General features: G+C 51.3%; 1 protein-coding gene across 1 annotated transcript in view; it reads left to right on the top strand.

Annotated features, from left to right (window-relative positions):
* KIF5C (kinesin family member 5C) overlaps positions 1-13,691 on the top strand; it is a 148,239-nt gene that overhangs the window by 127,492 nt on the left and 7,056 nt on the right. The window contains exons 23-25 of the mRNA XM_081096406.1: positions 935-1,039; positions 2,517-2,733; positions 3,858-3,965. Coding sequence (XP_080952532.1) covers positions 935-1,039; positions 2,517-2,733; positions 3,858-3,961 — 426 coding nt within the window. The 3' untranslated portion in view covers positions 3,962-3,965. The remainder of the gene's footprint in view (positions 1-934; positions 1,040-2,516; positions 2,734-3,857; positions 3,966-13,691) is intronic.

Genomic DNA, 13,691 nt, shown 5'->3' with positions numbered 1-13,691 from the left:
TCTGAGGGAGGGCAAAGAGCTTGAGATCAGACCTCCCTGATTTCATGCTATAAAACTCGAGAAAGGAGCAGAGGTTCTTCCAGTGTGGTCATCGGCCGGCAGTGTCAGCATCGCCTGGGAACTTGCTGGATGAGCAGATTCTCAGACCCACCCAAGGCTCGGTCCACTGAACCAGAGGCTGGGGTGGGGCCAGCAATCTGGGTTCTAGCAAATCCTCCTTCAGTTTCAGACTGAGGACACCCAGGTTTGAGATGCGCTCAGGAGGAGAGATGTGTAATCAGACGAAGCAAGCACGCTTTTCCGTTTTGTGTCTGCACATTTTTCCTAACCTGCCTGGCTGCTCAGCTTGGCGCTGCCAGCAGGGCACTGTTTTTGCCAATCTCAAGTTCTGATCATGTAAGAGCCCGGATGCAGTAGTGACCCGTTGGAGGTGAATTCATTAAGGAAGTTTATGGAAGTGAAAGCTGAAGGGACAGCCGAGGCCCCTGAGACCTCCCGCTGGGCATGGACACTTGTCCAGCTGCGATGTTTGAAATCAGCGTTAGGTCTTGGGTTTGTTTCCACATTGGTTCTTCTTAATGAGTCTTAGGGAGAATGCCATGCGAGCCACTTTTAAAAAGAAAAGTATTTATCTACCTGCAAGGGAGAAGTATATATATATCACAGAGAGTTAATGTGTATCTTTCAAGAGCAGATTTGAAGTTTTTTTCCAGACCTCTAAAAAATAACACTTTAACATTTGACACCAACCAAAGAACTAATTTGCGAGGCTGTTGAGTCTAAACTTTTAGAACCTCTGCTTGTTTTCATTTCCAGAAGAGCCTTTAGGGACTGGGAGTTTTTAAAGGGAGATTTAGAAAGTCTGGCCTGCACTCAGCTGGGCAGAGGGTGGGCAGTGCCAGGCTCGTCTCGCTGACCCTTGGTGTTGGTGCAGAGTGTGGAGCTGGACAGCGACGATGGCGGGGGCAGCGCTGCCCAGAAGCAGAAAATCTCCTTCCTGGAGAATAACCTGGAGCAGCTCACGAAGGTCCACAAACAGGTAGGAGGGCTGTGCCGGTCCCTCTGCCGCCCTCTCTCCTGGGCGGGGCCCGCTGCATTGCCCACACTGCAGGCCGAGGCTCGGACAGCCGGAGAGCCAGGAGGCCCGTGGAATCCTTCAGTCCTCCGTGACTTCCCTTCTATCTAAGATACTGATTTCATCAAAGCCAATGTGAGGAGTTGAGTTCGAGCTCTGGGTGTGGGGAGTGGGATGTTCAGTTCTGTCTTTTCCCGCCACCTGCAGCCCCAGCCTCGGTCCCCATGGGCTTTGGTGTCTCCCGGGAAGCCCCAGAGCTCCACAGAAGGCAAAGCGGGCACCGCCCAGCTGGTCCGGGCCGGCTGCTTTCACAGACAAGGAGGCAGACTGGCCCTGGGCGGGGGCTGGGAGCATCCCTGGCACCTCTGCTCTGTTGCTGTCCCTGGGGCACCCTCTCAGGTTCTTGCAATGCCCTGAGTCTGTCTGGAGTCGCAGAGAGCAGTGGTGATTTAGGGCTTAGCTGCCTCCTTTCTGTTGAATGCTGGAATGTTCATGCTGTTTTCCCTAAATCCTAAACACTGGGACATGATGGAAGTGCCAGATGGCCGAGGGGATGTCTTTTCTCTTTGACTTGTTACGGCTCTTCACCATTACTGATGCTGTCATTTTTCCTCAGAGGGAGGACCGCAGGTTCAGTGTGGCTGATGTTACTGAAGCAAGTTATTGACAGAAACACAAACGTAAACACTGTCAGGGAGTAGGGCTCTGACATTCATGAACATTTTTACTATGGACTCAATGCATGTTTACTGCTCTCTGGCAGCCCCAGAATGGGCGCTGGGCTTACACGGTGACAACTTCTTTGAGCACATTCTGATTTTCAAAACTTTTCTTAACCACTTAGATTCCCGCTTTGGTCCTATTATGTCCTTTGTTATAGATGAGAAACCGTGGTGATCCAATGACTTACCCCCAGTTACACGGCCAGGGAATGATAGAGCTTGGGCCCAGGGTGAGCCTGTTGCTTCTGAACTGAGTGTCTTCAGTGGTGAAAGAAAGAGCAGTCCCCCCGCGTTGCCTGTTAGCCTGGGATGTGTTGCAGAGCAGGTCCCAGCCACACGCTGCTGTGGACAGCGGGTCCTGGTGGGAGGAGGAGGCCTGCGAGGGCCTAACGCGCGCCCTGCACGGAGCCCTTTGCTGGGCATTTCTCAGCTTTCACACGCTGACATCCGAGCACTGCTTTCTCCCAGGAGAGAGGAAGCAAACCCTGCCCGAGCCTGAGTTTCCTGTGGCGGGACTGGCTTTACTTAGACCCTCGCACCGTGGATCGCAGTTAGTAATTCGGTCCCTTTGCTCTCCCCAGAGGTTATGGTCATGTGGACTTTGTGCCCGGCAGGGGTGGTCACTCAGCTGCAGAGTCTGCTTCTGGCTGCGCTCCTGTCACAGTCTTTGTCCCCCGAGGTGGGTGCTCCCTGGTAACTGCCCCTGCCCCTCCCCCCAGCTGGTCCGGGACAACGCTGACCTGCGCTGTGAGCTGCCCAAGCTGGAGAAGCGGCTGCGCGCCACGGCCGAGCGCGTCAAGGCCCTGGAGAGCGCGCTGAAGGAGGCCAAGGAGAACGCCATGCGGGACCGCAAGCGCTACCAGCAGGAGGTGGATCGCATCAAGGAGGCCGTGCGCGCCAAGAACATGGCCCGGAGGGCCCACTCGGCCCAGATTGGTAGGTGCCTCTCTCCTGGGCCCTTGCTAAAGGCCAGGTCTCCACCGGCCAGGAGCCCTGGTGCTCTGAGGCCACCTGGCGGTGGTTCTGGAACAGGTGGTCAGGCTTGCAGGACCCAGGCCGCTGCGCCCATCCCAGCACCTGCGCCCATCCCGGAGAAGGGGGTGTCCTTACACGGAGATCCCAGCGTACATTGTGGTCTTCAGAACTGCTGAGCTGAGAGGCCGGCTGGCCTGGGCTGTAGGCAGAAGTGTTGGGCTGTAAAAGGATACCCTGTCAGATATACCAGAATATACAGCTATTTCTCAGCAAGGCCTGAAGACCCCTGTCCTGGGTGGAACCACGAGGAGTAGGGAGCCAGGGCCTCAGGCAGAGCTGCTTGCAGATGCAGGTCTGGATGTCCTGGCTCCCGGGCCTGGCGTCAGTGAGCTCCCGGTTCTAAGTGCAAGGCCTGGGTTGGGGCGTTCTCCCCACACAGGGAAGGAGTGTAGCTGCTAAGCCATGTTCCCAGGACAGAGCTGTAGGAATAAATGGGACTTAGGGACGCTCTCTGGAGGGCTTTTTAGAAAACTGAAGCATCTCCAGCAGCATGTACTATTATTGCCCATCAGACAGTGCTGTGCAGAGGTTTTTAAACCAGCACCTTCGTGTTTCTAGTTTTCAGGTTATACTTTAGATTAGTGGCTCATTGGATCTTTTCACCCTTTGCACTTACTGGATTTTATACCCTTAGAAAACCTATGAAAACTGTGGACCCTCTCCCTAGAAAAGGGATATCTGGCAGAATTCTACATCTAACCTAGGGGCTCACAGATGCCCTCGGAACCCATGGGGACCTGTGGGTCGGCCTCAGACCAAAACTGAAAGTCCTTTGTTTCTCATTTTCCTCGATCTGAATAAAAATGATTGCTACGTAAGTTCTTTCTGTCTCCTAAACATTGGTGTCCTGGGTTAGCTCCCTGTACTAATAGGAGGCAAACCTGCTTTCAGAGGCTCTGGTGGCTGAGAACGGTAATGCTGACAAGAATTCTGCCTTGGATTTCACCTGTGGCCTGAAGGTACCTGGGCGTGGCTCTCTGAGTCCCTTCTGACGCCTCTTCTCTCCTTTCTGTTGGTTGACACAGCCAAGCCCATCCGGCCCGGACACTACCCAGCGTCGTCTCCGACAGCCGCTCACGCCATCCGGGGGGGAGGCGGCTCCTCAAGCTCCACTCATTGCCGGAAATAAATAAGTAAGTCCCTGGTGCCGGTGGCTTCTGTCTGGGGCAGAGCCCTGCCCCTGCCTGGCTTCCTCCCACGTGTGTGTGGACCTGCAGCAGACAGGAGGCAGCTCTGCTCCCACAGGCCCTGGGGTTCGGGTGTCAGGGACCGAGGCCTGTCCTCAGCTCAGTCTGGTGCCCCGGGGTCTTCTAGCTGGGCCACCTGGCGCCGGGTCCCCCAGAGACAGGCGAGGGTGTGGTGAATGAGTCACCTGAGCTGCTTTTGTCTGTGGGACTCCCCGCTGGAGCTGGCATCCAAAAGGGCATTACCCGTTTGTCAACTGCTTTTACCCAGAACAGACAGACATGGGTGATTAAGTCTCAGGAACGGAATATAAAGCAAGAGCCAGATAATGACAGTCATATTTTTACAGTTACTATCTGAACTCAACAAATGGAGTGTTTAAGAACTATGCTAATCTACTAGTATATTTGGGTGGATCCAGGCCAGTTTTTCCTTTGAGAGAGTGGGCTGTAAACGTCTCTTTCCACGACCCACATGCCCAATATGGTTCTACAGCAAAAAAGGGGGGAGAGGTAATAAACTTGGGAAGAGAGCGGAAAAGAGCACAAGCCTGTCCTTTTGTACTTCGAGGTGGAGAACAGGGGCTGCTGGTTAGTAGAGCAGACAGACAATGGGGTGGCCAGAAAACTGACTTTGAACCAGTAACGTGTGGAAGGGAGGAGGTGGCTCCGGATGCTGGCCTTGACCTCTGAGCTCCCACGGAGGAAGCTAGTGTGCGAGGGGGCGGGTTTGCACAGCAAACCTCAGTGACCGGCCACTCAGGAGAGCAGCAGCTCCTCAGCCCTTTTTGCATCACGGTAAGGACGGGGAACGGAGGGAGGCTGGAGCCCTCACTCCGGAGATGACGGCACTGCTCAGGCTCAGGCTAAAACTTCCGAGGGGAAGCTTGGCGGCCCCACCCAGGCACCATTCGAGGAGCAGGGAGGAACAGCAGGGAAGGCCGAGGCAGCCCTGAGCAGGCCGCGTGCCCACTGCCATCTGCCATGTCCGAGAAGGGTGGGTAGGACATGAACTTGGCAACAGCCCACCCCATTCAGATCTGATCTCCACTTCCAGTCGGAAGCAAATAAAATCAGATATTATAAAATTGCTTTGCCTGCCATGTGGTCAGTGTCGGGGTTAACACTGGAATGGACCTGGAAGGTCAAGTTGGGCTGCTTAGCACAGAAAAGCCTACGGCACTGGTTCTTGAACTCCGGGGGTGTTGGCATCATCTGGCACCCAGGAACCCAGGCTCATTGAGGTAGCATAGGGACCTTGGTATTTTCTTTTTTTAAAAAAAATTTTGTTTTATTGCTTAAAGTATTACAAAGAGTATTATATATGTCTCCCTTTTTTTCCCCCCTTGACATTCCCCCGGCCTCCCCTACCCCCCAGTGTCTTGTGTCCATTGGTTATGCTTATATGCATGCATACAAGTCCTTTGGTTGATCTCTTAACGCCCCCCCCCCCCTCCCCGCCAACCCTCCCCGGGCTTCCCGCTGTAGTGGACCTTGGTATTTTCACCAAGTACCCCAGGTGTTTCATTTGCCACCAAAGCTTGAGAACTACTGTCTTAAAGTTACTATGACTTACATAAGATGGACGTTTATTTCCGTTACATAAGGAATTTGAAGTGGTCTGTCACAACAGAAAGCTAGCCTCTTAAATTTAGACTCATTGTCCTCAGCAAATACCTTCCTCCCTTTCTCAAGGTCATCTCAAGGCCACCAAAATGACTGCTACAATTTACGTTCCAAGCGTAGGAAGCAGAAAGGAAGAGGAGACGAGGCAAAAGCAGCTCTCCCACTGAATCAGCTTCCTTATTTAAGCAGCCTTCCCAGAGTCCCATACAGTCCTGGCGCCCACATCCCTCTGGTAGAACTGAGGCATACGGCCATGCCTAGCTGCAAGGGAGGCTGGGAAAGGTGGTCGTTTAGCTGGGTGCATCACCGCCCCGAGTAAGAGTAGTGTTTCTTTGCTGAGGACAGGAAGATGAATGCTTGTGGGCACCCAGCACTCAGCATTTGCTGAACACCTCGCATGCAGCAGAGCTGTGCTGGATGTAGTACCTGCATTGCCCACTTGAGGTGAGCTTGCAGACAGGTGTCTGTGCTTGGCCTCCCAGCATGAGACTGTGCAGTGGTCACTTCACAAATGCTACCCCACTGAGGCCTGCCAGACCCACACTGCGTGGGAGGTACACACAGCGCATGTTAGCCATTCATTGCCTGGATATCCTCTTCTCACCCTGAAGATGGGAAATCAGTAGGTCGGGTGAGACTTTCAAAGTAACAGAATGCCCTCACCCACCGTGGTGATTTGCTTCTTTACTCAAAGTGTTATGAATGGTTTTGATGATTTCATCTGAGGTTGGAAGCTCCTCGACCTACTTCATACATACGTACGACTCCTGGGCCGGGTGCGTTTCTCACCACGTCACGAACAGGCCCTTTCCCGCTGCCGGGAGGCGGTGTGGCTGCAGGTCTGGCCCTAGACACCTGGTCAGTGTCGGGTCCTCTGCTCCTTTCAGGTTATTTCACCTCAGAGCTGGTGTCCTCTTCTGTGGAAGGGGGAGAGCCCTTTCCCTGGGCCATTGACATTGATGTCATGCTTCTAAGCTGCTTGGCGTATAACAGGTGCTCAGTTAAAACGCCAGCTTCTAATATTCATGAGCAGTGCAGTCCTGGGTACATAGGAGGTAGTTGGGAAATGTTGGTTTATAATCTCCTTTATTTCACACAGTTGTTACAAAATAATTTTTAGTCTCTGTAGTAGATCCTAACCACTGAGTGCAGTGCGGAAGGCCCATGTCTGAGTAGCCTGTTTGCTGCTATGAGCAGATACAAGGGGTTTTAAAGATACTATCATTTATCTGAAAGTCATAAACAAGAACATTGACTTTATTTTTCTTTTTTAAAAAATATATTTTTATTAATTTCCGAGAGAGGAAGGGAGAGGGAGAGAGAGATAGAAACATCAATGACAAAAGAGAGTGTCATCGATCGGCTGCCTCCTGCTCACCCCCCACCCCTCTTCCCTCACTGGGGATGGAGCCCACAACCCAGGCATGTGCCCTGACCGGGAATCGAACCATGACCTCCTGGTTGATGGCTCAACGCTCAACCACTGAGCCACATCAGCCAGGCAAGAACATTGACTATTTTTAAGGAAAGAACAATTGTAAGAAAAGACTGGCATTTGTCAGCAGAGGTTAAAAAAAAAGGATAATATCCAGTGGAGTGGAGAACTATAATTGGAAGTGAGGAAATGCTAAATCATTTTTAAAGAAATAATTGGAAATGTGAAATTCATTGTTTAGATGAGATCACATTGCGATGGCCTTTCCGAACCCTTGGGAGTCTTGCTCTGAAACGTGTGTGCGCTGGTGGAGTGATTTCACCTGCTCCCTCTTCCCAGCCCTGTGGGGCCAGAACAGCACGCGGATGGCTCTAGATATCTCTGGGAACTTCTTCTGCTTCATGTTAAGGTTCAAGAACTAGAATCACAATAAGTATTTTGGTTTATTTTCAAGGTTTCGGAGGAACTGAAGATGTAGAAATCAAGGTTTAGAAAACAAAAGAACCCAGGGCAATGCTGGCTCTTATCTAATCAAACTTAAATCTCGGGGGCGAGGAACTTCTTTTTCAGACCAAAAGCTAGACATGGGCAGTACATGCAACAAGTTAAGGACATGGGACATGGCTTTGGGCAGATGTGGCTTCCAGGCCCGGCCTTGACTTTACTCCTATGTGACATTGAGGATGATTTTTTTCAGCCTCAGTTTCCTCATCCAAAGAATGGGAACGGGCATAGAGGTTGCTCTGTGCTTGGTTTAACAGTGAGTGAGACACAGAGGGCTCTGTTCGAGTGTAGTGATATGCTTATTTGGGGGGACACAGCACATAAACAAGGTAACTTCAAATAGTGGTTATTGCACTGAAGAAAGTAAAGAACAGGTCATGGAATAGAGACGGAGGGTGCTTATGTAGAAAGAGGGGCTGACATTTGAGCTGAGACCTTAAATGATGAAAGCCAGCCACCCAGTGGCCTGGGGCAGAGTGGCACAGACACGCGTGGAGGGTGGGCATCTCTGAGGAGCCAGGGAAGGCTGGTGGGGCGAAATCACAGAGAACAGGGGAGACCGTCTTCGTTCGGGCTGTTGGGAAGGGAGGTGGGGACTGGATAAGTGAGGCTTTGAGGCTCTGGTGAGCAGTTTAGAGTGGAATCCAGCTGTGCGGGGCTTTGGGATGGAAATGGTGGGACCTGGTTCATGATAGGAAAGGGCCGCCCTGGGCTGGGCTTTGGAGAAAGGGTGGGGGCCTGAGAGTAGGAGCAGGGCCTTTCCTAGCGGCGGTTGCTGCTGTCCACTCGGAAGGGGTAGCATTGAGCCGACCTGGTGGCAGCAAGTGCTTAGAGTCAGCCCGTGTGTGAGAGCTGAGGGTGGAGGGAGAGGGCTGTGTGGTGGAACTCAAAGGTGGTTCCTAGGTCTGGGCCCTAGCAACCAGGCAAGTGTTACCTTTAGCATGACGGGAAATTGGGTGAACTGCAAGTTTGGCTTTTATCATCCTCATTAGGAGATGCCTCTTAGACATCAGCCCAGCTCACTGTCCACGTGGGTGTGTTGAGTAGGCTGTGGGATTGGTGCGTCTGCCGCTGAGGAGAAAAGTCAGGGTTGAGGTGGTGGGGATTGTGTGTAAGGCAGTGGGTCTGGAGGAGGCAACCTGGAGGAAGCGTGGACAGAGGCAGGGGCCTGGGGGAGTTAGGCCCTGGGGACCTGTGGGAAAAGGTAGGTGGCACCACCAAAGGGGTCTGAGAAGGAGAATGTGAGGTCAGGCAGACACCCATTTTTTAGAAAAAGGTGGTCAGGTGTGTCAAAGGCTGCTCAGAGCTGGAGGAAGATGACGATGGAGACTGATGGTTGGTGAAAGTCAGAGGGAGGTGACCTTGAGCTGCTCAGCAGAAGGGGATGCGGCCCAATTAGCTGCGACTACAGAAGGGGGTTTTACTTTTTATTTTTTAAAAAATATTTTTATTGATTTCAGAGAGAGAGAGAGAGAGAGAGAGAGAGAGAGAGAAAGTATCAGTGATGAGAATCATTGATCAGCTGCCTTCTGCATGCCCCACACTGGGGATTGAGCCCGAAATTCGGGCATGTGCCCTGACCTGGAATCCTATCAGGACCTCCTGGTTCGTAAGTCAATGCTCAACCACTGAGACATGCTGGCCAAACAAGTTTTATTTGAATGGGCAGAGGAATGGAGGATGTGGGGTTAAGAAGGGGTTTGCATTTCTTTTTTAAGATGGAAGCTATTGCAGCTTATCTGTATGCGGATGGTGTTGATCCAGCTGCAAGGGGACATGGATAATGTAGGAGAATTACAGGTACGGAGTATTGGGTCCAGAGCAGAGGTGACACTACACCCAAGGTGCTGGATAGGGCGCACAGGGACGTAAAAGGGCTCTCTTAGTGCATGCCTTTTCTTGCAGGTAAGCCAGGATATCGGCTGAGAGGGAGGTGGGAGTTGTGAGCTGGAGACGAGGTGTGAGGTTGGCCTCTCAGGCATTATTCGAGGCCCCACATTTAACGTAGCAGCACCGGAATACTTGTCTAGCTCCCTGGTTCTGAGGGCCCTGCAGTTGTCTTCCTTTCCTGGCCACACTTTAGCAAGCCAGTAGGCACTTGTTCAAATGTGACCACCAGATGGCGCCAGTGGGGCATTGCTGAATCCGCTGTTTTCTGAAAGGTTTTGTGGCAGAATGGTGTTTTGGCTTTCCTATGTTTGGACCATTATTTCTCAAACTTGAATAGTAAGTAGAATACTTTTAAAGAAATAAAATTCTCACACAGTCCCAGAGTTTAAGTTATTTTAGTACGCCATGTAAATATTTGAAAATTTAAAACACTATACACTCCTTATACTTACAGATCTTACACAACTGTCAAGTCAAAACAAATTTAGAAGTTATATTAAAATGAAGCCACAAATCAAAACTCTAAATCACCAAAGTTAATATAATTGGAAGAAAGATGATCCTGCTGAGCATGAAGAGCCAGGTGCAGTGCGGTGACTTTGAGTGTGAGGCACGCCTGTACTGCTTCCGTGTGTCATGACGTGACTCAACTCTTCCACCCCCTTCACCTTAAAGCCACCGCAGAATCAGAGCATGCCTGCAGGTCATTCTGTTTTCCGGGGCTGGAACACATCATTTTCCTACAGAGTGCAGCTCCTCCCCTTTAGATGAAGACAGTTGAAGTCGTGAGGAGTAGCACCAACTTGGGCAGAGCAGAGAGCGAGTGTGGGCTTGCACAGGATGCCAGCCACAAGGCAGTTGGCGGGACCATTTGCAGTAGCACATAGTGATGCTTCAGATTTCTGTAGTAAGAAAAACATAGAAGTGGAAATATTATAAAATTAACCAAAGACCCAGGATGCCTCTCACGGTGCTGATATAGAGGAAGAGCCTGATTTGAGGACTGCACTTTTATTAAAACCATACATATTAAGTCTAGAAACCATGTCTTGTTTAATAAAGTTTTGATAAACTTTTATCAACGTTTATTTGGTAAAATCACAGCAGTAGAGTCAGAAGGGACCCAACTGGGGCTCTTCTAGGACATTTGAAGAAGCAATTCGCATTTGTAGACGGTGTTTTTCATGTTTTGAAGCACAAAGAAAACAGCCCTGGAAAAGGACTTCTGCGGTTTATGGCAGGGCCACCCAAGGGGTGTGACTACGAAGAGCCATCGGAGGAGCCTGGGTGCGCCTTTCCCAGGACCAGTGACAGTCACTGCAGGTGGCTCTGTCTGCTTCAGGTGTCACTGCTTTAGGCCTTTATTATGAACTAATGGCCCAGTGCACAGTTTCGTGCACATTGAAAGGAAATTAATTGGAAGAAATATTTTAGTATCACTACCTGCCCTTCCTGTATAATAGAAGTGTCAACCAAATTCATGATCAACAATGACAGTGGAAACACATGTGTGCAATTGGCGCCAGCAAGAGCTTTATATGTATCATGCATGCGTGAGTCAACTTAGCCTTTTATATATATAAAACTAGAGGCCTGGTGCATGAAATTCGCACACTGGGGCCTCCCTTCCCCTGGCTGCCTGCCACCACTGGGGCCTCCCTCCCTTCCCCCAGCCGGCCCCGCCCCCTGGTCAAACTCTCAGATGTACTGCCAGTTGAGGGGACAATTTGCATACTATGCTTTTATTATATAGGATAACTTGCTTAATTAGACCTGCTTTATGATTTAGCTAAACTTTTTTCAGCCCAGTGAAGCACCCCAACTTCTCTTTCAGGTAATTGTGAGCAACACAGCAGTAAATATCAACATGAATCAGATTATTATTGTAGATCACACAGGGAGAACAAAGGGTAAAACATTTAACTGCAGCAGTGTTTGACTATATTCTGCACAGTGAGAAAACCTAAAGTCATTTTCAAGGTCCACCATTTCTTACTTCTTTTTAGTTGGGTCAAGTTTCTAAGCTTTCTAAATCTCTGTTTTCTGGCTAATGAAAAGAAAATAGGATTCTACTGAGTCTCCTATTGACCTACCCCAGGACTTCTGTGAGGATCAAATGAGATGAGGCACGGGAAAACGCTTCACAGACATTTGGTTAAAGTGTAAAATGTTTGCACCTGGCTATAAAGCAAGTCATATTCCTGGGCTGAAGAAACTGCAAGAAGGCTAGTCACTAGGGAGAAGAAGCTGGGTGTTGCTACATGATGTCATTACCCGGCGGCCACAGCCACCGTTTCTGGGCTGGGCTGGGCTGTGGGCTGCATTTTGTGCCATGGGGTCTCGGCAGCATCACCCGTGATTTGGTGGGCTGTCACTCCTATGTGGTGGCGGGACCTGTGTCTCACTTGGGGGAAGCTGAGGGTTGCTTTGTTGGTTCCAGGTCTGCAGTGCCGTTTCTCTGTAAATGGCCAGTGTGCATCATGCAGCTCCTGCATTGAGCATCTGCCCCCTGGTGGTCAGTACGTGTCATAGTGACCAGTTGGACAATTGGATACTTAGCATATTAGCCTTTTATATATATAGACTAGAGGCCCGGTGCACAAAAATTTGTGCGCTCGGGGAAGAGGGGGGGCCCCCTCAGCCCAGCCTGTGCCCTCTGGCAGTCTGGGACCCCTCGGAAGATAACGACCTGCTGGCTTAGGCCTGCTTCCAGGTGGCAGAGGGCAGGCCCAATCCCTAGGTGCAGCCCCTGGTCGGGCTCAGAGCAGGGCCAATTGGGGAGTTGGGGCTCCGCCCCATGTCATGCACAGAGCAGGGCGGATTGGGAGGTTGCGATGCCACCCTCAGTCACACTCAGGGTAGGGCTGATTGGGGGGTTGGGGCACCGCCCCCTGTCACACTCAGGGCAGGGCCGATGGGGAGGTTATGGCTCTACCCCGTCACACACAGAGCAGGGCCCGTGGGGGGGGTGGGGGTTGGGGCGCCGCACCCTGTCACACACACAGCAGGGCCAATCAGGGCTTTGGGAGCTCCCCCCTATCAGGCACAGAGCAGGGCCGATCAGGGGGTTGGGGCACCTTCCCCTGTCATGAATAGAGCAGGGCGGATAGGGAGGTTGTGGCCCCGCCCCCTGTCACACACAGAGCCGCAGGGTGATCAGGGGGTTTGGGCGCTGCCCCCGTCACGCTGATCCCGGTGCCGGGAGGTATATTACCCTTTTACTGTATAGAATAGAGGCCTGGTGCATGGGTGGGGGCTGGCTGGTTTGCCCTGAAGGGTGTCCTGGATCAGGGTAGGGGTCCCCACTGGGGTGCCTGGCCAGCCTGGATGAGGGGATGATGGCTGTTTGCAGCTGGTCACACACTCTTCAGAGTGAGGGTCCCCACTGGGGTGCCTGGCCAGTGTGGGTGAGGGGCTGAGGGCTGTTTTCAGGCCGACTGAAGCTCCCAACTGCTCCTTTTTTTCTTTTTTCTTTTAAATTCTGGGCCAGCTTTAGCTCTGAGGCTTGGCTCCAGCTCTGAGGCCTCAGCTGCTGAAAGAAGGTATCTGGTTTGTTTAGGTTCTGTAATCGAAACTCTGTATCAACTCCAGCTCTGAGATCCCAGCCAGCTGAAAGCTGGTTTCTGGGGTTTTGTTTAGCTTCTATTTTTGTAACTATGTTTCAAACTGCAGGCTCAGAGGCCGGCAAGGCAGGCAGGGAACATTGCAGTCCTCTGTCACTGAAGCAAGCAAGCCTCATGTTAGTTTCAAGCTGCCTGGCTGGCGGCCGCCATCTTGGCTGGCAGTTAATTTGCATATCTCGCTGATTAGCCAATGGGAAGGGTAGTGGTCGTACGCTAATTACCATGTTTCTCTTTTATTAGATAGGATATACGGTTTTGTTAATAAAAGTAATGTCTTTAACTTCTTACATGATGGGATGAAGCAGACACATAGCCAAGATCTGTGGGCTTTTGCTGCCCCACCAGTCAGCTGTGACCAAGGGCCTGAGATCTTGGACCCTGTGTTGCCCGTGTGCCTGCTCCAGGATCTTTAGCCTGTCACACTTGGCCCAGACTTGAGAATGTGCAGATGACTTTCTACTACAAGAAGTCTTGTCACAGTGTGCTGTACCCTTAGAGGGAAATTCTAAGGGTACATTTTCTAGCCTAGCATTAAACCTCAGATTTCCTGTGCTTTGAATGTCCCCCGCCATTGCCCCACTTTCACTACCCACTACT

This window comes from Myotis nattereri, assembly GCF_964212035.1.
Source record: "Myotis nattereri genome assembly, chromosome: 7".
NCBI lineage: Eukaryota > Metazoa > Chordata > Mammalia > Chiroptera > Vespertilionidae > Myotis > Myotis nattereri.
This window is presented reverse-complemented; position numbering and strand designations above follow the sequence as displayed.